This window comes from Heptranchias perlo, chromosome 17, assembly GCF_035084215.1.
Source record: "Heptranchias perlo isolate sHepPer1 chromosome 17, sHepPer1.hap1, whole genome shotgun sequence".
Lineage (NCBI taxonomy): Eukaryota > Metazoa > Chordata > Chondrichthyes > Hexanchiformes > Hexanchidae > Heptranchias > Heptranchias perlo.
The window spans coordinates 25,998,573-26,023,017 of NC_090341.1; the positions used below are offsets into that span (position 1 = coordinate 25,998,573).

At 43.1% G+C, this 24,445-nt stretch overlaps 1 protein-coding gene across 2 annotated transcripts in view; it reads left to right on the forward strand.

The window, feature by feature from the left end:
- ccdc66 (coiled-coil domain containing 66) overlaps positions 1–24,445 on the forward strand; it is a 68,526-nt gene that overhangs the window by 8,738 nt on the left and 35,343 nt on the right. The window contains exons 2-6 of one of the 2 annotated variants that reach the window (XM_067998752.1): positions 5,229–5,293; positions 11,631–11,656; positions 12,926–13,358; positions 15,009–15,201; positions 18,832–18,950. In XM_067998752.1, the coding sequence (XP_067854853.1) occupies positions 5,229–5,293; positions 11,631–11,656; positions 12,926–13,358; positions 15,009–15,201; positions 18,832–18,950 (836 nt within the window). Of the gene's footprint in view, positions 1–5,228; positions 5,294–11,630; positions 11,657–12,925; positions 13,359–15,008; positions 15,202–18,831; positions 18,951–24,445 lie in introns of those variants that run through there. The other variant, XM_067998753.1, reaches the window with a different exon arrangement.

Genomic DNA, 24,445 nt, shown 5'->3' on the forward strand with positions numbered 1-24,445 from the left:
TGGTGCTCAACATAGAGGAGGACTGATTCATCAGCTGAGGGAGGGCAGTAGGTGGTAATCAGCAGGAAGTTTTCTTGCCCATGTTTGACCTGATGCCAAGGGATTTCATGGGGTCCGGAGTCAATGTTGAGGACTCCCAGGGCCACTCCCTCCTGACTGTAGACCACTGCACTGCCACCTCTGGTGGGTCTGTCCTGCCAGTGGGACAGGACATACCGAGGGATGGTGATGGAAGAGTCTAGGACGTTGTCTGAAAGGTATGATTCTGTGAGTAAGGCTATGTCAGGCTGTTGCTTGACTAGTCTGTGGGACAGCTGTCCCAATTTTGGACAAGTCCCCAGATGTTAGTGAGGAGGACTTTGCAGGGCCAACTGGGCTTGGTTTGCCTTTGTCGTGTCCGGTGCCTCGTGGTCCGATGCCGGGTGGTCAGTCCGGTTTTATTCTTATTATGACTTTTTGTAGCGAGATTGTAGAACTGAGTGGCTTTCTAGACCATTTTCTGTCATATGAAACCACAGTGGTATTAAACAGTGATGTAGTGTCTATAATACATAATTTGTTCAACAGTTTGTTATATACGGTTTTGTATATATGAAATTTAATTTAAAAATCATACTTCATGGGGTTACTAGCAGGAGTATTTTATCAATGGGAAAAAGAAAACACTTGATTTATATATCAACTGTGAACAGACTTTCAAGATGACCTGGAAGATACCTGATGGCGGAGAGAGGTGAGCTATGACTATTAACTGAACCAACATTTGATTTGAAAAAGTCAAGGAGAAGGACTTGAGCAAACTTTCGATGGGAAGACACAACTGCTGAAGATGGGAGAAAAGGAACTACAGACTGGACTGTGAGTGGAGCAGTGAGAAGAATCAAATGGTTCTTGTGGAACTGCTACAAGCAAAATTGTGCCTTTGCTTCATCCCATCTGCCGGTTTGATGAAGCAACTATTCTGATGTAGTTTAAGGTAACACAAATGAAGAAGAAGGATAATTTATTATACCACAAAAGATTGTTGAATGTATTTTGGCACGTAATTGGTCTTAGCAGTACATCATGGCATCATACTGGATCCTGCTTTGCTATTAAGGAAGAGAGCACATCTAGCTCGTTTTAAAATTTTCTTCTAATGTGCTGATACTTTTAATTAGTAGCTTAGTATAAACAGAATTAGTTGGTAAGCAACAGTGAATTAGCTGGTTGTGAAAACATGTGACCTGACAATGTAATATGTTCTTAGCTCTTAAAGAAAGAATTTGCATTTATATAGCACCTTTCATAACTTCAGGACGTTTCAAAGTGCTTCACGGCCAGTGAAGTAGTTTTGAATTGTAGTCACTGTTGTAAAATAGGAAATGCGGCAGACAATTTGCGCTACAGACCCCTAAATAGTCAACAGGAAATTGAGGAGCAAATATGTAAGGAGATTACAGACAGCTGCAAGAAAAATAGGGGACTTTAACTTTCCCAACATTGACTGGGACAGCCATAGCATTAGGGGCTTGGATGGAGAGAAATTTGTTGAGTGTATTCAGGAGGAATTTCTCATTCAGTATGTGGATGGCCCGACTAGAGAGGGGGCAAAATTTGACCTCCTCTTGGGAAATAAGGGCGGGCAGATGACAGAAATGTTAGTGAGGGATCACTTTGGGACCAGTGATCATAATTCCATTAGTTTTAAGATAGCTATGGAGAATGATAGGTCTGGCCCAAAAGTTAAAATTCTAAATTGGGGAAAGGCCAATTTTGATGGTATTAGACAGGAACTTTCAGAAGTTGATTGGGAGAGTCTGTTGGCAGGCAAAGGGACGTCTGGTAAGTGGGAGGCTTTCAAAAGTGTGTTAACCAGGGTTCAGGGTAAGCACATTCCTTATAAAGTGAAGAGCAAGGCTGTTAGAAGTAGGGAACCTTGGATGACTCGGGAGATTGTGGCCCTAGTCAAAAAGAAGAAGGAGGCATATGACATGCATAGGCAGCTGGGATCAAGTGGATCCCTTGAAGAGTATAGAGATTGCCGGAGTAGAGTTAAGAGAGAAATCAGGAGGGCAAAAAGGGGACATGAGATTGCTTTGGCAGGTAAGGCATAGGAGAATCCAAAGAGCTTCTACAAATACATAAAGGGCAAAAGAGTAACTAGGGAGAGAGTAGGGCCTCTTAAGGATCAACAAGGTCATCTATGTGCGGAACCACAAGAGATGGGTGAGATCCTAAATGAATATTTCACATCGGTATTTACGGTTGAGAAAGGCATGGATGTTAGGGAACTTGGGGAAATAAATAGTGAAGTCTTGAGGAATGTACATATTACAGAGAGGGAGGTGCTGGAAGTCTTAACGCGCATCAAGGTAGATAAATCTCCGGGACCTGATGAAATGTATCCCAGGACGTTATGGGAGGTTAGGGAGGAAATTGCGGGTTCCCTAGCAGAGATATTTGAATCATCCACCGCTACAGGTGAGGTGCCTGAAGATTGGAGGGTAGCAAATGTTGTGCCTTTGTTTAAGAAGGGCGGCAGGGAAAAGCCTGGGAACTACAGACCGGTGAGCCTGACATCTGTAGTGGGTAAGTTGTTAGAGGGTATTCTGAGAGACAGGATCTACAGGCATTTGGAGAGGCAGGGACTGATTAGGAACAGTCAGCATGGTTTTGTGAGTGGAAAATCATGTCTCACGAATTTGATTGAGTTTTTTGAAGGGGTAACCAAGAAGATAGATGAGGGCTGTGCAGTAGACGTGGTCTACGTGGACTTTAGCAAAGCCTTTGACAAGGTACCGCACGGTAGGTTGTTACATAAGGTTAAATCTCACGGGATCCAAGGTGAGGTAGCCAATTGGATACAACATTGGATTGACGACATAAGACAGAGGGTGGTTGTAGAGGGTTGTTTTTCAAACTGGAGGCCTGTGACCAGCGGTGTGCCTCAGGGATCGGTGCTGGGTCCGCTGTTATTTGTTATTTATATTAATGATTTGGATGAGAATTTAGGAGGCATGGTTAGTAAGTTTGCAGATGACACCAAAATTGGTGGCATTGTGGACAGTGAAGAAGGTTATCTAGGATTGCAACGGGATCTTGATAAATTGGGCCAGTGGGCCGATGAATGGCAGATGGAGTTTAATTTAGATAAATGTGAGGTGATGCATTTTGGTAGATCGAATCGGGCCAGGACCTACTCCGTTAATGGTAGGGCGTTGGGGAGAGTTATAGAACAAAGAGATCTAGGAGTACAGGTTCAAAGCTCCTTGAAAGTGGAGTCACAGGTGGATAGGGTGGTGAAGAAGGCATTCAGCATGCTTGGTTTCATTGGTCAGAACATTGAATACAGGAGTTGGGATGTCTTGTTGATGTTGTACAAGACATTAGTAAGGCCACACTTGGAATACTGTGTACAGTTCTGGTCACCCTATTATAGAAAGGATATTATTAAACTAGAAAGAGTGCAGAAAAGATTTACTAGGATGCTACCGGGACTTGATGGTTTGACTTATAGGGAGAGGTTGGATAGACTGAGACTTTTTTCCCTGGAGAGTAGGAGGTTTCGGGGTGATCTTATAGAAGTCTATAAAATAATGAGGGGCATAGATAAGGTAGATAGTCAAAATCTTTTCCCAATGGTAGGGGAGTCTATAACGAGGGGGCATAGATTTAAGGTGAGAGGGGAGAGATACAAAAGGGTCCAGAGGGGCAATTTTTTCACTCAAAGGGTGGTGAGTGTCTGGAACGAGCTGCCAGAGGCAGTAGTAGAGGCGGGTACAATTTTGTCTTTTAAAAAGCATTTGGACAGTTACATGGGTAAGATGGGTATAGAGGGATATGGGCCAAGTGCAGGCAATTGGGACTAGCTTAGTGGTATAAACTGGGCGACATGGACATGTTGGGCCGAAGGGCCTGTTTCCATGTTGTAAACTTCTATGATTCTATGATTCTACAGTGAGGTCCCACTAATAACAATGAGATTAATTGACCAGATGATCTGTTTTAGTGTGTTGGTTGCGGGATAAATGTTGGGCAGGACACCAGGAGAACTCCCTTGCTCTTCTTCAGATAGTGCCTTGGAACCTTTTATGTCCAGCCCAGATGAGGATTTGGGTTAATGTCTCATCCGAAAGATGGCACCTCCAACAGTGTAGCACTCTCATCAGTCCTGCGTTGAAATGTCAGCCTACATTATGTGCTCAAGTCTTGGAGTTGCTTTGAACCCATGACCTTGTGACTCAGGCAAGAGTGCTACCTCTGAGCTTAGGCTGATAAGTTTTGAGTTGTACTAGTTTGAGCCTTAATAACTGCATAAAAATTTATCTTATATAGCTCACATTTATAGTCTGTTTTTGGCAGCGATAAATAGCACATTGTGTAAGGAAATTAAATAACACCTTTCTATGAATATATAAAATGCACTTTAAATTTACTTTTTTTGTGGAAGAATATTCAATAAATTATTTTGTAAAGGTCTCTTACGGATGGTGGTCATCATACGTGTAAGTTGCACTATGACAATAAGGGACAGGCTCAGTAAACCAGCTGGTCTTTTGCGGTCTTTCATTTTCATATGTTTGTAGTTAACTGGCAAAATATTAAATCAAAAGAAGTTTAAAAATAACCGTCACTGATCCATAGGAGCAGTGATTAGAACTTGTTTCGGGATTGGTTGCTGTTTTAGACCTTTTTCCTTCCCGACAAGTAATTACCTGCAGGGATGTAATTAAGCTCATGTGTTCTCCAGCGTGAAGGAGCTTAAAGTTTAGCTTCAAAGCTCCATTGTGGGCTTTTTATTTTCTTGACGTACTTCTGAGTTCCAAAATTTACCATTCCTAATCTTGGCGACATGGCCATGTGATTTGGAAAAAAGGTGCCAAAGGAAATTTGCTTTGCAAATGAGCAGCAGAAGTCTGGTACAGGTAGACAACTGATCCTCTGAGTTGAGTAATTGTTATGGAACCCAAGTGGGGAAGAAGAAACATATTTTAAACAAAAGTCATGCCTTGATTGTGTTCTCCTTTTAATTTAAAAAAAACCTTAACATTTGAAGTTGGGCCACTTACACTTCTTTACACCAGCTCTATAAAAGTTCATTGCAGAAAATGTGTGAAAATAGATTTGTATCAATCTGGACGATGTTATTTGTGAAAGTAACTATTTTCAAAGAACATATTCTAAATAAAAACTGCTTCAATAGATCTGTAATGTTATGCATACTAACAATTTATGCTTGCTTGTAGAGATGGTTTGAAGCTTGAAACACAGTTTTTGAATGGAAAGCCTAAGCTAATTTTAGCACCTTATGGTAAGTGATAATTTAGTGGTTGATTTTGTGTTGTACTCTGTTTGCCCATAATACAAGTCACCATTTTGGATACATTGAGGCCATATTTTCCTTGTTGAAATAGGATAATTATTTTATTTCAGTTCTCCCCTGTGTCATTTATGAAGATGTATGCTCTGTTTGCCCTGTAGCTAACAAGTAACAGATCCAGACTTCACTTTTTAAAAAGTATGGGAGTTTGATCCCAGCCTAAAGGTTCCATCAATTCATTTACATGTGAATTTCTGAAGGCAAAGGGAAAGGAAGCAATCTGGGATAGTTAACTGATTTATTTTGAAATCAGACCATCTGTGGGAGAGCTGTGTTCTATTGCATTCTGTGCAAGTCTCGTCTAAAGATTGCCTGCTCTGCTTTTTGTTCAGTTAAGTTTTTAGGTTTTTACGCCAGATATTTTTCTTGGGTTCAGCATCTCTGACCACTCCTATAAACAAGCTCTTGCCCCTTCATCTGCCTAATACCTGAGTAACTCGTAGAGAACTTGGGGATTGAACATAAAATCATCATTAATGTATTTCAGCTGTTGGTCATTAATGTGTCCTCATTAATCTTCCTTGACTTCGAAAGACAGTAGAATAAAGTCTAGGTGGTTTAGGGTAGAAACAGCCAAACAGATATTTTAAGCACTAAATGACTAAGTGACAGAAGCAATGACACACTGTAGATTTACAAATGACCATGACAAATTAAATTTAAATATGTGTCTCTTGAACTCAAAAAGCTGCCAATCAAACATTCATACAAATAAAACCCATACGGTGCTTTTATTTCAATTGAGTATTTTGGGTCCTCCCTTGGATACCTGTCCAAATGCAGTGACCTAGTTTTTCCAATCATAACACCAACAGTAACCCATTTAAAATGAAGGAATTCCTATCAGCATTCTGATTGGATAAACCTAGGCCAACATCCATATTCTGTTAATATATCAAAACAAGCTAGATCATTTTCTGTTCGAGAACCTGGTTTTTAACCCCATATGTACTGTACAAAGAGAAAAACCAATGCCATGATACACAAACTGATTATTTCTGAAATCAGACCATCTGTGGCAGAGCAGACTGCTACCTTGTATGGTTCAAGTCAAGCCCAAAGATTGCTTACTTTGCTTTTTAGTCTATAGTTTAATTCACTGCAGCAACTTTAAAATGAGCTAATATTTGGTGGTAGGAAGAAAGCTGTTCTGATATAAATTAAACAGAGTAAGCACAAATATTTACTAAACTAGTTGTGTTGTATATAATTTGGTAATCAGGTTCAGAAATGTACAGAATTTGAGATGGTTACTAATCTGAGTGTGGATGTTATTGTGTACAATCTTCATGGAATTCCATGATGGATGTCTGGCATGACACTTGCTGTTGACAAAAAATAAAAGACAAACTACCTGAAAGAGAACAGAACATTGCAGAAATTCCACAGAATACATCTTTTTTTAAAGTAATTGATTTCAAGGCTGTTATCTCCTTTCAAATGAGTTATAAAACTCAGATGGCTTGACATGTAAACTCCTCAATGGAATCACAAGATAATCCAGTCCCAGTTATTCATATTTTCTATAGGCAAAACTTTTAACTTCGGCGGGGGTATATCAAGGGCAGTAGCGGATCGGCCGCCCGTTGTTCTCCCTGCCTGAAGTCAATAAAAAGGAAAATCAGGCAGGATTATAATGGGTGGTCGATCTGCTACTGCCTGTATTGTGACCCCGCTGAAGCTGAAAGATCTGCCCCATGGCGTAGATTTTAACTATTGGGCGCTGGTGAAGTGTGCCGGCTGGCCGCCTGATAGTGCCAAGGGAGGCCTGGTCCATTTTGAGGGCCGAGCCTCATTACCATATGGCTACTGGGCACCAAATAAATGCCCCGCTGCAGCACCAGGCCAGCACATTATCATCAATGTTGGCCTCGGGGGAGGGTGCTGGCGTTCGCAGAAGGGAGAGGAACCCAATGTGGCAGTGGCCCACATTACGTTTGTGGAGCCCAAAAGAGCATTCTTGCTCCTCTTGTTCCCACAAAATTGTTAAAACATACCTTTTTGGTGCCCATTTGGCAGAATCGCCAGGTGAACCTGGGCGAAGCGTGCGCAGCGCATGCTCTACTCAGTTGTGTCAAAAAATGGCAACTGGCATCCTATGTACATCATAGGACTCTGATTTACATAGTAATAGGGCCTATTGATTGAATCAGGCAGGCACTTCGGCTACCCAGTGATCGTCCCTTCTGATAATGGCGTTGGCCAAATACAAATCGGGACTGGGATGGCAAGCTTTTCCCCACTATTTTCGGGGTGCTACCACGCTGTTTCCACCCAGCCAGTGAAAATCTTCCCTTATGTATTTTAACTGTAACTGTTACTCTTATTACATACTATGGTACAAGTTAAAGTCTTCTATTTCATTAGCTTATTTCACTTTGTGGGTGATGTTAACATCTCCACTGAGGCACCAGATTTGTCAATTTAGAAAAAAAGGGAGACATTTTTCAAAGGCTCATTTACAACTGATTGTGTGACATCTGAAGCTACAGTACGAAAGAATTATGCCTTAGTCCTTGTTCCAGTGTTTTCTCCGTGCAAAATTTTGATTGAAGGAGGCAGGGAACTAACACTTTAACCCCCCACAGTGGGAATGGTGCGGCCAGGGGGCAGTTCATGCCGTATTCCGGTCCACCCCCCTTCATTTTTACTTGCCTGAAATCAGGCACAGGAAGGCCACCCACCCCAGAGGAGCGGGGGCCTTATTTAGATGGCAGTGTTATTGAAGTCAATGGGAACCAGGAGGAAAACTCTCCAGTGGCTGGAGTCATACCTAGCACAAAGGAAGATGGTAGTGGTTGTTGGAGGCCAATCATCTCAGCCCCAGGACATTGCTGCAGGAGTTCCTCAGGGCAGTGTCCTAGGCCCAACCATCTTCAGCTGCTTCATCAATGACCTTCCCTCCATCATAAGGTCAGAAATGGGGATGTTCGCTGATGATTGCACAGTGTTCAGTTCGATTCGTAACCCCTCAGATAATGAAACAGTCCATGCCCGCATGCAGTAAGACCTGGACAACATCCAGGCTTGGGCTGATAAGTGGCAAGCAACATTCGGGCCAGACAAGAGCCCGGCAATGACCATCTCCAACAAGAGACAGTCTAACTATCTCCCCTTGACACTCAACAGCATTACCATTGCCGAATCCCCCACCATCAACATCTTGGGGGTTATCATTGATCAGAAACTTAGCTGGACCAGCCACATAAATACTGTGGCTACAAGAGCAGGTCAGAGGATGGGTATTCTGTGGTGAGTGACTCACCTCCTGACTCCCCAAAGCTTTTCCACCATCTACAAGGCACAAGTTAGGAGTGTGATGGAATACCCTCCACTTGCCTGGATGAGTGCAGCTCCAACAACACTCAAGAAGCTTGACACCATCCAGGACAAAGCAGCCCGCTTGATTGGCACCCCATCCACCACCCTAAACATTCACTCCCTTCACCACCGGCGCACTTTGGCTGCAGTGTGTACCATTCACAGGATGCACTGCAGCAACTCGCCAAAGCTTCTTTGATAGCACCTCCCAAACCCCACGACCTCTACCACCTAGAAGGACAAGGGCAGCAGACACATGGGAACAACACCACCTGCACGTTCCCCTCCAAGTCACACACCATCCCGACTTGGAAATATATCGCCTTTCCTTCATCGTCGCTGGGTCAAAATCCTGGAACTCCCTTCCTAACAGCACTGTGGGAGAACCTTCACCACACGGACTGCAGCGGTTCAAGGCAGCGGCTCACCACCTTCTCAAGGGCAATTAGGGATGGGCAATAAATGCTGGCGTTGCCAGCGACGCGCACACCTCATGAACAAATAAAAAAAAGTGTTGCCTCCCAATGACATGATTGGGTGCGCAAGCCATTTTAACCGTAGGCCTGACTAAGATTCGCATGATTTCGGCAGCATGGATCCAGGCCACAGAAGACCAGGTAAATGGGTTTTAAAATTTTGTTTAAAGATTCTTTGTGGGCCATGAGGAACATTTGTGCTCCTCCTGGTCCCTCGAGGACACCTTGGGTCTCACCTGCCCTGGGCTAATCCACCCACCCCTGATGGAGGACTAGCTGAGCCCACCCCACCGCCCCCCCTCCCCCAATCCATACTTATCTTGCCAAGTCTGTTTCCGTGGGTCCTCAGTTTGAACCCTCCCTCTTACCAATTTTGATTGATTCCCAACTTGAGTTAAATTCGATCTATTTGTGTATGAAGCTTTCTCCTCTATCAAAAAAAATTGATTAATGTGTCAATTTAGAGGAAGAACACTTTTTTTCATAATTGGGAAACAAGGGAGAATGGCCAAACTGCATAGTACAGTACACTACCAGGATTGAATCATAGAAAATTTACAGCACAGAAAGAGGCCATTCATTGTGTCCGTGCCAGCTGAGAAACGAGCCTAATCCCACTTTCCCACATATGGCCTGTAGCCCTGCAGGTCACGGCTCTTCAGGTGCACATCCAGGTATTTTTTAAATGAGTTGAGGGTTTCTGCCTGTACCACCCTCTCAGACAGTGAGTGCCAGACCCCCACCACCTTCTGGGTGAAAAATGTTTTCCTAATTTCCGCTCTATTCCTTCTACCAATCACTTTAAATCTTTGCCCCCTGGTTATTGACCCCTCTGCTAAGGGAAATAGGTCCTTTCTATCCACTCTTATCTCGGCCCCTCATAATTTTGTGCACCTCAATCAAATCACCCCTCAGCCTCCTCTGTTCCAAGGAAAACAACCCCAGCCTATCCAATCTGTTATCATAGCTAAAACTCTCCAGTCCTGGCAACATCCTCGTAAATCTCCTCTGCATCCTTCCTGTAATGTGGTGACCAGAACTGTGCGCAGTACTCAAGCTGTGGCCTAACTAGTGTTTTATATAGTTCCAGCATAACATCCCTACTTTTATATTCTATGATGTGGAGATGCCGGTGATGGACTGGGGTGGACAAATGTAAGGAATCTTACAACACCAGGTTATAGTCCAACAAATTTATTTTAAAATCACAAGCTTTCGGAGATTATCCCCTTCGTCAGATGAATGAGTGAAAAGGTTCTCAAATCGCATATCTTATACTAGGCTGGGACAGCATCACACCAATCAAAAGGTGTCGTTGTTATTCAAACAGGCCAGTCACGGAGAACAGCACGTCCCAGTACACTGGATATACATTGTGTCAATTACACAGACAGGCAGAAAGAAACCCAAAATGGCAGAGAGAGAGAGAATACTAAAAAACATAATTTTTTTCCCCTTTTTGCTGGTGGGGTTACGTGTAGCGTGACATGAACCCAAGATCCCGGTTGAGGCCGTCCTCATGGGTGCGGAACTTGGCTATCAACTTCTGCTCGACGATTTTGCGTTGTCGTGTGTCTCGAAGGCCACCTTGGAGAACGCTTACCCGAAGATCGGTGGCTGAATGTCCTTGACTGCTAAAGTGTTCCCCGACTGGGAGGGAACCCTCCTGTCTGGCGATTGTTGCGCGGTGTCCATTCATCCGTTGTCGCAGTGTCTGCATGGTCTCGCCAATGTACCATGCTCCGGGGCATCCTTTCCTGCAACGTGTCTACCTCATACGTTGCAGGAAAGGATGCCCCGGAGCATGGTACATTGGCGAGACCATGCAGACACTGCGACAATCCATGTGGACTACATCAATTGCGCTACCCTCATCGATCCTCCTCGTCATCTCGAAAAATTCAATCAAGTTGGTCAGACACTACCTCCCCTTAACAAATCTGTGCTGACTGTCCTTGATTAGTCCGTGCCTTTCTAAGTGACAGTTTATCCTGTCCCTCAGAATTGATTCCAATAATTTGCCCACCACTGAGGTTAGGCTGACTAGCCGGTAATTACTTAGTCTATCCGTCGCTCCCTTTTTAAAAAACGGTATAAGGTAGCAGTCCTCCAATCCTCTGGCACTACACCTGTATCCAGTGAAGTTTGGAGAATGATTGTTAAAGCCTCCGCTATTTCCTCCCTGGCTTCTTTTAATAGCCTGGGATACATTTCATCCGGCCCTGGTGATTTATCCACTTTCAAAGATGCTAATCCCCTTAATACTTCTCTCACTATGTTTATCCCATCCATTATTTCACAGTCCTCCTCCTTAACTTCAATCCCTGCATCATCCTTCACCTTTGTGAAGGCAGATGCAAAGTATTCATCAAGAAAAGAGTAATGAGTTATAGTAGGTGAATATATTTAAGCTGAAAACTGATCCTTCTAACTATTGTACAATTTTCATGGTTGGTCTAATCTTATTACAGATGCTTCATCAAAAGATGCTAAAAGGGTAAGTGGTCCAAAATTATTCATCTATTGTATACCGGAAAAGATCTGTAGTTGCAACATTCCGTCACCTCCCTCTCCCGTTGACGACAAAAATCACGCCCTAACTACCATATGCCCGGTCGTGACAGAATTTAACCCCCTATCATTGTTGAAGCAAAATTCAGACCCCACCAAGTTTCCCCTGCCTCCCCGGAAATAAAAATATGACCCTAACACTCCCCACTGAGTCTGAAAATGTGTACTTAGGTACCCACTCCCCACCCCCCCCCCCCCCAATCAGGTAAACTCACAAACCCATTTCCCCCCCGCCCCTGCCAAGTCATTTCCCAGCACCTGCCTCGCACTTAATGAAGAAACCCCCAATGCCCCCTCGATGAGGGGCATTTGCACACGGGAACCCCCCCCCCCCCCCCACTGCTGATGCAAAAATCACCCACTAGGATTCCCCACATGAATAAATGGGTAAAAAATCCCACCGGCACCGTGCAGTCCCCCTGAGGCAGATGTTGACCCTCATCTCTCCTTTCCCCCCTTCTCCCTCTACTTCTCTGTCTCCTCCTCCCTCATCCCCTCCCTCTTTCCCATGTCCCTCTTTTATTCTCTCTCACCCTCCTGCCCTTCATTGTTTTAGGAAACTTAATAAAATGCTACGGGAAATATACAGCTAATATATGTAGAATGCTTTGTTAGTCATGGACTAAGTGACAAATCCTCGTCAGTGATTCAGAAATTTTAAATTATGAGGAAAGTTGAAAGGAAGTTGGGTTCATTTTCTTTGGAAAAGAAATGTTGAGGTGACTGAATTGAAATTTCCAGATTATGAAGGAAAGTTGACAAAGTTTATCCAGATAAATGATAAAATAATAGGAACCTAAGAAGGGAAGCTGGACAGAATTTCTGCACTGAAGGATCCTGTGCAATAAGTTACCATGGAAAAATATTGAAACAGACAATATAAATGTGTTTAAAAAAACAATTAGATGTGTTTTTAGAATGAAGAGATTGAAGGTTATGGTGAGGAGGTGATTAATTGGGGTTGAGATTGAAACTAGTAAGCAGTTATTTTTTAGACATTAGTTAACTGCGTATAATTTAAAAGTGTTTTTACTTCTAAAATGTGATATCTGTTCATCTTAGACTTATGGACGAGAATGTAAGCTGTAACCTGATGGCATTCTATAGAAGATCATTTCTAAAAGCATTTTTAAACTTCAGATAAAAAGAGGAGCATGTTAATACCACATCTGCTAACAGTTTTAATATTTGTCAGATAAAGAACAAGAACAGAACTACAACGCAGCCGCTGAGGTCCAAACAAATTTTCCAGGAAGTTGCTCCAGCCCATGAAAGTAATTCTAAGACTGAGAAGCCTTTATTGAAACATGCTGTAACTAACACTATTGCTGCATCTGGGAAAGGAGAAAATGTGGAACAGTTGATTGCAGACAAAAAGACAGATAATAAAACCAAAAACAATGGTGAAACAGCACCGAAAAATGGTCAGCCTGGAAGTAAAACAACTGTGAAGAAACTTGCCCCAACAAAGCAACAGCTACCAAAGAAGCAAAAGATTTCCTCTGAGGTATTAAGAGAGAATTTGGTATGCCTGACCCAAGAGCAACTACAGCAGATTTTAACATCTATAAGTCAAGTGAACAAAAATTCCAGCCAAAACCAGGAAAGAGACAAAAGTACAGAACCAGGTAGGTGTCTTGAAGGAGTGCTGACTGCTCTGCCATAGTTATGGAATTTGGGGTTATGACCGGAGGTCACCGGTTACGGTTACTGGCTTAGTACACAGAGGAGAAGAGTCAATTCTCTCTTAACTCTCAATTCACTTTATTCACGCCGTTAGATCATATACATATAGCTTATATGTCTGGTTAGATATAGGCATGCAGTTTACACCAGGTTATACAGTCTTATACCCAAACTAGGATCTAAACGCACACACACTAGGTTTCTCTGACACTCCCTGAGTGGTCACAGAATATAAAGGATAATACCCGAAAAGGAGAGCTGACCAGGCGTTCCGTTCTCTCTCTCTCTTTACGTCGTCTCTACGTCCCTGATGTCGGGTCTTCCACTTCTGCGATGGTTGGTCTCCGGAGTCTTCACTCTGGCTCCACGCCCCAGATCCTTCATTCTTATTCCGAATCTTATCTCTTCAAGCTGTGCTGTCTCTCTATTTCGTTGGTTTAGGCTTTCTCGCTTTTGCCTGGGTCTTCTCCTCATTGGCTCTGTCCCAAGGACTTAGGTAGTATTACCTCATTACTCCTTTTCTAAATAAGGACTTGTGTCTTATCACATTTCCTTTGTCTTTCACAAAACTTGGTTAATTCAAACTGGTTCCAGGCAGCTGAGGCCAGTAACTGAACCCAGGTTACTTTAGTTCAAAAGTCGTTCCTGCCTGTATGTATCAGCAGCCGACGTCTCAGGTTACCGCAGCCCCTAGCCAACAGGGCACAAGTCACATATTTAAACTATTGCTTTTCTCCACTTTCTCCCTTCTGTATGCTATGGCATCAACAGCAGTCCTCTGATACTTCGCCCAAATGGCCATTCTTTACGTGTGAACTTCGACACCGAGTGATCAGGGCGATTGGAGAAAGAAATGCTGCCAAACTTGACCGTGATGTCCATACGTGCTTTTGAAAAGGAGTCACTGGATATTGATTAGGAACAAGGGTCCTAGCTAATTCTGTTTACCCTACCCTCCCACTGAGGGTCACTGCAACACCCAACACTAGTGCTTTGGCTGAAACGAGTTGGCTTAACACAAGCCAAGATAAAACCTGCAATCCTTCTGATCAGTACCACACCATGAAAGCTGTGAGTAACCCTTTTTAGAGACTGATACTGTCACTTTACTGTCTAAAATGTATGCTCTAAAGCATAAGTTTTCAAACTGGTCCTTAAGGGGATTTCATGTAGTCTCAGATATGTGTACTTTACTGTATTTGTTGACCGATTAACACATTATTCCTGGTGCTGTGTAATAAAATTTTTTGCACAATCATAGCACTGTTTTTGTTTGAGTAACTGACAAACTTACAGAAGTTAGGACAGGGGACCCCAGGAGTATGTCATTGTTTGCAGAGGATCCCCATACACAACATTCTGAAACCAGTGCTCTAAGGTGGGTTGCTGTTCTTTCCTGTAGCAGGTGAATAAAATATCAACATTTTCTCTTTAGAAAAAATCGAAAGATATCAATTTTAAGTGTACTGATAGATCACAATTATTTTTACCCAACTAAACAAAGGGGGAACACAGTACAACAAGGATAGTAAACAAAAGTTTTAAAGGTAACTGATTTCTGCTTTGAAATGCTAATGTTTTATTTTTAATAGGTAAAGAAACTGAGGCCACAGGCAAGGGGCATAAAGGGGAAGATAGTGCAACCCTGACAAATGGAGTTGGCTGCGCCAATAGTGAGGCCTCTCAGGACAATAGTTCATCCCTTGAACCACAGACAACTGATCAATCTGGAGCAAATGTTGAACAAGCAAACCCTGTGCAAACTGAAAAGGCTATGGGTCATAAGTAGGTATTTGAAACAAAGCACAAAAACACCATATAAATACACTAAATAAATCAAGTACCTCAATTCTAGTGTCATATCCTATAGTGCAAAGTTGTACAATTGGTCTATATTGTAGTATGTTTCATCAGTAAGGTCAGGTGGAGAGTTGATGATGCCATTGTTGCAATGAGTGATTATATCCCCTGAAGGCGACCTACTATGTAATTGGCAGTTAGTAGCTCTCGAAGAATTGCTCCAGTTGGCTAGTCCTCTGGGATTTGCTCTTACTTGATTTAGGGAGCTGCCTTCCCCCTAACAATCCAACTGACAAAAACAACAACTTACATTTATATAGAATCTTTACTGTAGATTGGTTGAAGGGAAGGCCTTCAAAGGCAGCAAGAGAGTGTAGGGTTTAGGAAACAAGTTTCAGGAATAGGACTGAGATGACAGAAGGCTTTTCCACCCATAATGGAGCCGAGAGAGGGAAGCAAGGATATTCATAAGAATAGTGTCCGAGGATTGTAGGGCACAGGGAAGAATGTAACGCTGGTGGTGGTTGCAATAGTAAATTACATTATACCGAGGCCATGGAAGAATTTCTAATTGAGGATGAAGATTTAAAATTCACTGTGTTGGGGACAGGGAGGCAGTGTAGGTCAGCAAGTATGGGGATTATAGCTCGTTGGGACATTATATTGGCAGTGGAATATTGGATGAGTTACAGTTTATGGAGGGTGGAGGTCAAGAGGCTGGTAAGGATGGCGTTGGAGAAATTGAGCCAGAGGTGACAAGGGTATGAATAAGAGGTTTGGCGATGGTGGGTTGAGGTAGGGATGGAGGCAGCTGTTATTGAAGAGGAAGTAAATAATCTTGGTGATGGATGGGATATGGGATTTAAAGCGTAGCTGTGGGTTGAACAGAAAGTTGATATTGCTCACAGCCTGCCAGACGGGTGCTTATTCAACCTCAATATTCCTAATGTTCGTTTGAAGGAAATTCTGAATCATCCACTATTTAGTGTCTGACAGGCAGTCTTGACAGTAGAGAGGTGGTCATGGGGTGCAGAGGTGCAGCAGAGAATGAAGCTGCCTTTGCTTGCCCGCAGATGATATGACAAAGGGATAGCACGTAGATGAGGAAGAAGTGGGGATCAAAGATGGATCCTTGGGGAACTTGGGAGGTGACTCTGCAGTTGGGAGGAGAATCAGTTGCTGGAGATGTTATTGGGACAGGTAGGATTAGAACCAGGCAAGATCAGTTCCCATGGAGCTGGACCACAAAAGAAAGATGGTGGTGGAGGAATTCCCTTGTGCCAAGAATCCTTGGTGTGGATCTATAACCTACATGGCACTCAAACATTTTGCGACATTGACACATGGCACCATCACACCATCTTGGTGCACTGAAAATTAAACGCAATTGAGATTTTAAAAATGGATGTTTCCTAAAACACTAATGCAAGTACAAGGTTCAGCCATGCTATTCCCAAGTGTCAGAATATTCACTTTATTTTCGATGCAAATTAGGAGCAGTCTTAAAGCAAGAGGATTGGAACTTTTTAAAGTATTTTGAATATTTCATTTTGTCATTGAATTAATTGAAGCCCCACATTTGCTTTGTTTAGTAAAATCCATTGGAATAAACAGATATATGAAATTCAGAATAAAATCGTTATTTTTGAGGAGTGCACTGTGCTGAACGTCTTTGTAAACAATTCACGCTGTAGAATATTGGGGTGCTTTTGCCCCCCTGTCCCGATTTTTTTTTCTCTTATTCTCCTGAAAGCAGTTATTCATGCTAATTTAGGGTACAATGGCACCAACAACTCTCCTGCACGTTGCCAAATTGGCCATTTTTCATATGCGGTGCTAGATGATGAATTTTGGCAGGCTACTTGACTGGAAATTTGATGTTCTTATGTACACCTTCCAACAAAGGTTGATTTAATAGTTATCAGGAGTGGGAACCCTAACTGCTTTTTCTCCCCCCCCCCCCACCCCCACCCCCCACCCCCCACCCAGGTAGCCAGGGACACTGAGACTACTTGCAGTGCTCCACTGCTGCTCTGAGTGAGTGAGACCATTTATCTGAGACTTTTCAAAAGGTGTTTGATAAAGTGTCGCATAATAGGCTTGTCAGCAAAATAAGAGACAGGAATCAGAGAGTAGTGGTGAACAGTGGTGAACAGTTGTTTTTCGGACTGGAGGAAGGTGGGTGTTCCCCAGGGGTCGGTAGTAGGACCACTGCTTTTTAAAATATATATATTAATGTCTTGGATTTGGATGTACAGGGTATAATTTCAAAATTTGTAGATGACACAAAAGTGTAGTAAACAGTGAGGAAGATGGTAATAGACTTCAAGAGAACATAGACAGGCTAGTGGAATGGGCGGACACATAGCAGATGAAATTTAACACAGGGAAGTGTGAAGTGGTACATTTTGGCAGGTAGAACAAGGAAAGGCAATATAAATTAAATGGTACAATTCTAAAGAGGGTGAAGGAACAGAAAGATCTGGGGGTATATGTGCACAAATCTTTGAAGGCGGCAGGACAGGTTGAGAAAGCAGTTAAGAAAGCATACAGGATCCTGGGCTTTATAAATAGAGGCATAGAGTACAAAAGCAAGGAAGTTATGTTGAACCTTTATAAAACACTGGCTTGGTCACAACTGGAGTATTGTGTCCAATTCTGGGCACCACAATTTAGGAAGGCTGTAAAGGTCTTAGAGAGGGTGCAGAAAAGATTTATTAGAGTGCTTCCAGGGATGAGGGACTTCAGTTACTTGGATAGACTGGAGAAGCTGGGGTACTTCTCCTTAGAGCAGAGAAGGTTGAGAGGAGATTTGCTAGAAGTGCTCAAAATCATGAGGGGTTTAGATAAAGTAAATAAAGAGAAACTGTTCCCTGGTGGAAAGGTCGAGAACCAGAGGACTCAGATTTAAGTGATTGGCAACAGAACCAAAGGCGACATGAGGATAAACTTTTTTACCCAGTGAGTGGTTATGATCTGGAATGCACTGCTTGAAAGGGTGGTGGAAGCAGATTCAATTGTAGCTTTCAAAAAGAAATTGGACAAATACTTGAAGGGAAAAAAATTGCAGGGCTATGGGGAAAGAGTGGGGGGAATGGGACTAGCTGGATTGCTTTTACAAAGAGGCAGCACGGGCTTGATGGGCCTAATGGCCTCCTTCTGTGATCCTATGATTCCTGGTCTGCATGGCTGAGTACCATATATGTATCAACTTACTGAACCACTGGGGGAATTGGGGCTTTTTTAAATTGCATAATTTTTAAAGATTACAGTAAGAATTACACAATGTTTTGGGGTTTGTGGCTTTATTTCTGGTTGTCATATCTTTCTCAGTGACTCAAGACGACAAACAATTTTTTTCTTTTTGTAGCGTAATCGGTTAAATATTTTCCCTGCATGTTATTCCAAAACTTGATAACTTTGATTAGAGGTTTTGTGAATAATCTAAATTGCATAGTTCTCTAGGATTGTGTACAGCTAGTCACATAGCATGTGATACAACCACCTTGGCCTACAAAGAGACAATTTCATTGATTTAGAATTGTATTGCAAGTATATGATTCTTTAAAACAAGCCCAGCAAAAAATATACTTCTGGTTCTTTTTATGTGAACAGCGAGACTTTGAACAGTGCCCCCAACGAAGTCAGAGATGGTCTTTTCAGGTACCTTGGAGAAAGAGAAAACGAAAAGGATCAGCTGGAAGCCAAGAGAATCCAATGGAAGAAAGAACTAGGTACATCCTGTTCTGTGTCTGAAAAAGTTTTATTTTTAAAAAACATCGGCCTTGAGTTTCCACTAGATTGTGCTGGCTTTTTCAGTGCAATCAGGCCGAAACAGCGATTTACTGTGGCCATAATTACCAGCGTAATTTGAGTTTCTGCGATGTTTTGCGTTGGCTCAAAAAAATCATGCTTAGGCCGGCCCTGCTCACAAAACTGGCCACGCCCCTGTTCAAAACAATGAGGATGGCGAGTTTCTGCCGATTGTGCCCGCCTGCGGCCGTTCGAGGAGGGTCTTAAAATTAAACTCATTTTCTTAGGCCCACAGGCATGTTTTAAACATTAAAAAATATTTAATTTACTAAGAAACTGACTAGTGTACACCAATGAAAGTAGTTAATGCTTCCATATAGTTTTTCTAAGTCATTTTCAGTGATTTAAAACCAGGTTACTCACAGGTGGAGGACTAGACACTCTTATTAAAAATGCTTATTTTTTGTGATTAAACCCATTTTCAGCTGTATTAATAAAACTGCACCAGGTTACCACTCTTAAATACAAAATACATGAATTATTTTTTATTGCAAAAAAATATATAAATGATTACGCTCTGTTAAGCTGCCGGATTGTGCTGATTCATGGAAGAGTTTACATTTGTGATTTATGTTAATCCATTTTTGCGGAAACTTGCAATAAAACCCAGCCCGCGCAATTGCCGATTCCGTCCAAAGCGGAAATTCAGGGCCATCGTGTTTGAAAGTTCATCCATGAAAGAAATAAACTGTTGTAGTAAGCCTGTGTACTGTAGGTGTGATTTTAATTTACGTTTTGCTAAATTTGTAGTTGATTTCATTTAGTATATTGTAGAAGTCTATGTGGAGGATTGTGAGTTTATAGATGATGATCAGAAAAAATGGTGGAGGTATTTAGTAAGTACTTTGCATCAGGCATTACTGATTGGAACGGAGGTAAATCCTGAAGTGGTAGAGAGCAAGATGAACAATATTAAGATGGATAAAAGGAAAATTTTATATAAATTAGCTAGGTTAAAGGAAGACAAAGCACCAGGGCCCGACAGAATACATTCTAGGATCCTGACGGAGATAAGGGAGGAAATTGCTAAGGTCCTAGAAATGATATTTCAGGGCTCTGTTGAATGTGGATGTGTACTGGAGGACTGGAGAGTGGCCAATGTAGCACCAATTTTTAAAAACCGAGCTAATCCTTGAAATTATGGGCCAATTAGCTTAACATCTGTGGTGGATAAATTTTTAGTCTTTAATTAAGGATGAAATTACCACATACCTAGATAAAGAGAAAATAGAAGCAGCCAGTACAACTTCAAAAGAGATGATTGTGTTTGACAAACTGTAAAATTCTTTGGAGCAGTAACAGACATGACAATTGGGGGAAATGCAATGGATGTAGTACAGGGACTTTAGAAAAGCTTTTGGCAAGTACCACATGGTAGATTATTAGAGAAGATTAAAGGGTATGGAAATACAGGATGGATAGCAAACTGGATTAAAAATTGGTTAGAAGGGAGACATGGGGGCCGATTTTCGGATTGCCGAGCAGGTGCGTTGGGGGCGGGGAGGGGGGAGGCTCCTAAAATGGCAGAATCCTGGAGCAGGTTCAGAGTCTTCCGGGTTTTTCAGTGACTAGTTTGGGTGCACGCATGGCTCCCGAATGCGGGACTTCCACCGGCAATTAAAGCCGGTGGGATGCTGCTTTAGAAGTTGAGGTACTTGACAGACCTTATTGAGTGGAGATTTTGGCAGGGGTGAATTTTGAAGGATCCTCAGCGTGTTTCCCGTGCTGAGGATGGCAATCTCGGCATCCCCGACGGACAGGCACTTGAGAGTGCAGCTCAGTTCCAGAGCCTCCTGCTCCGCATCTTTGAGGATGACCAGATGTTGTGGCCCCCCTCCGGTCTTCCCCCCGCCCCCTCCCGTGCATTCTGGGCTCTCTTCTCCTATAAGGGGAGAAAGTAGAGAGGTGTGAGTGAGGGATGGTGACGTGGACAACCACTGAATGCATTGGTTTGGGTGAGGCTGACCGTGAAAGAGATGCATCAGAGGGTGAGTATGAGACAGAGCCATGACATTGTATGAGGATTGGGTTGAGTGGTAGTGGTGGGATGAGTACTGGGGAGGTGAGTAAGTGCAGGTAAGTTGAGGATGAGGTTTGAGTGGGTGTGAGGAGTGATGTAATAGAGTAGTATTGGCAGTGCAGAAGGAGTTGTGGGGTGGGGGTGGTGATGTGGAAGACGGAGTGTAGGGGAATGAGTAAGTGTACTCACTTTGGCTGACCTAGTTAGGTCATTGAAGCGCTTTCTGCACTGTATCCAGGTGCGGGAGACGTTGCTGCTGCTGGTGACCTCCTCTGCCACCTTGAGCCAGGCCTTCTTGGTGGTAGAGGCAGGCCATATCCTCCCATCTGCCGGGTAGAAAATCTCCCTCCTCCTCCTCACCTCATCCAGTAGGACCTGGAGTGAGGCATCAGTAAATCTGAGAGCAGCTTTTCCCCTGGTCTGCTCCATTGTATAATTTTGGTTGTTTGCTCCAGGAGCAGCATTGGAGGATTGCCCCTTTAAATAGGGCTCCTCCAGCTGACAGCCTGTGATGCGGATGCGCAGTCCGCCCGCTGCGTGGGTTGACGACGGGAAACCCGGAAGCCACGGTAAGTGCCTTCAATTTACCTGCGATCGCGTGGGGAACGGACGGATTTTACTGGGTGGGTTGCCCAGTCGCCGCCCCCCCCCCCCAACCTTGCTGCCATCCCGCCTCCCTGGTGATATCGGGGCCAGAGAGTAGGAGTTAGGGGCAGCTTTTCAGAATGATTGGAAGTGAGTAGTGGTGTCCACAGGGCTTAATCAGGGGCCACTTCTGTTCACTTAAATCATTGATATACAGAATATAGGCCTAGAGGGAGTGTGTTGAAGTTTGCAGATGATAGCAAAATATGAGGCATGTATAGTTAATTCTTTAGAAGCCCCAAAGGAATATTGATAAGATCGGGGAATGGGCTAAAAATGTAGTAGATGGAATTCAATATCAGTGAGTGTGAGGTGATACACTGTGCTTAATAAAAAACAACAGTAATGATCCTCTGAAAGAAAGTGGGCATGATGAGCGGAACAGCAGAGGGATTTGAGGGTACAAGGTCACAGGATATCAAGTTGATATGGCCGTTTTTTTTTTAAAAAGCTAATGGCATTGTAGGTTTTATCATAAGAGGTATAGAATATAAAAACCAAGAGGTAATGATGAGTCTATATAAAACCTTAATAAGTCCTCAGTTAGAGTACTGTGTGCAATATTTTTTTTTTATTCGTTCCTGGGATGTGGGCGTCGCTGGCGAGGCTGGCATTTATTGCCCATCCCTAATTGCCCTTGAGAAGGTGGTGGTGAGCCGCCTTCTTGAACCGCTGCAGTCCGTGTGGTGAAGGTTCTCCCACAGTGCTGTTAGGAAGGGAGTTCCAGGATTTTGACCCAGTGACGATGAAGGAACAGCGATATATTTCCAAGTCGGGATGTTGTGTGACTTGGAGGAGAATGTGCAGGTGTTGCTGTTCCCATGTACCTGCTGCTCTTGTCCTTCTAGGTGGTAGAGGTCGCGGGTTTGGGAGGTGCTGTCGAAGAAGCCTTGGCGAGTTGCTGCAGTGCATCCTGTGGATGGTACACACTGCAGCCACTATGCGCCGGTGGTGGATGGAGTGCCAATCAAGCGGGCTGCTTTGTCGTGGATGGTATCGAGCGTCTTGTGTGTTGTTGGAGCTGCACTCATCCAGACAAGTTGAGAGTATTCCATCACACTCCTGACTTGTGCCTTGTAGATGGTGGAAAGGCTTTGGGGAGTCAGGAGGTGAGTCACTCGCCGCAGAATACCCAGCCTCTGACCTGCTCTTGTAGCCACTATTGGGCTCCACACTATAGGAAGAATATTGAGGCTTTAGAGGGGGTACAATGCAGAGTCACTAGGATGCTGCTGGTATGAGACAATACAAATACAAGGAAAGATTTGACAAATTGGGTCTTTTTTAAGTTAGAACAATGCAGATTATGTGACCTGATAGAAATGTTTAAAGTTATGAAAGGATGGGACAGGGTGGATAGAAGTAGACTGTTTCCTGTACTTGAGGGGTCGAGAACGAGGGACCATAGATACAAGATTAAATGTAAGAGAATTAGAATAGAGAACAGAAAGCAAGAGAAAGTTCTTTACATTGAGGATATCTCAGTGAGAAACTTGGCAGGGGTGGGCAGTAGACAAAGAGAATTTTAAAAGAGAGGCAAGAACAGGGTGAGATGCACCAAGGAGGAGAAGGTACCAGAGGAGTGGAGAGAGAGGGAAACAAATAGAGGCCAAGGCATGACGTAGCGATAAGAAACACTCTACCACCACGACCGTTTCGGCGGGGCAGGTGGTGGAAAGTGAGGCTGTGAAATTTACTTCCATGGTAGGTGGTTGAGGCAGAAACTGTCAACATTCGAGATCGGGTTGGATAGGTGGATAAAGGAACCGGGTGGGTAAATGTAATTAAGACTACTTGTTCGCATGGAAGATAATCGACAACTGATTGGTCCTGTTTCCATATTGTAAGTTCTATGTATTTCTGTGAAAACAGATCAATGAGTATAAAATATTTTTCAAAGTTTCTGAGATTGCGAGGATCCACATTAATGTTCATTAAACTCAACAAAAAAGAAACACTGTTTTGTTACTTGTTCTTTCTCTGTGGTTACTCTTCCTGTAAAGAGGTAACATTTTTGTTTTCCTTCCTTTCAATATAATTTGAAATGCAAGATGTGCAAGTGTATGTTTTATTTGGATCCAGTCACACAAATGCTTTTGATAAGCATAATCTCCAATAATCCTATCTGTTGTGACTATTCTGAGCTCCCACTGAAGCAAGAATATTTGAAATAACATCAGGCCTAGTAACATGCATGTGCCACTCCTTGAAAGTAATTGCTAGCAGTGAACCTATATGGAGGACAGCAATTTACATTTCATGTTGTAGAGAAAGAAAAATTGGTAATGGTTAGCTTGATTTCACCATCCATCAGCTGGTCAACAGATATGTTGACCAAATGGTATTAGAGCAACTTGTGACTGAGACCATCCTGATCTACTAGCTACAGGATACTGAGTGGTGGCAAGAAGCTATAGTTGGAAATATAGGAAAATATCTGCTCCTTTGCAAATGAGACCCTTGCCATCCGTGACCTTATTGTGGATGATCATATTGGCATCCTGGTTTACGGGGGGAGGGCGACACCTATCCTCTTACTGAAGCCTCCCTGCCTGGCTATACTTTCCACCATCTTCCTTGCCAAACCACCACAAAGGGCTTATTGCCAAGTCATGCCTTGGCCTCTTTTTTTTTTCCCCCCACTTCCCTCTTCACTGCTCTGCTATTTTCTCCTCTTTGGAGCATCTCATCTTGTTCTTGCCTCTCCGTTAAAATTCTCAATGCCTGCAGTCTCCCCCAAACCCAACCTCG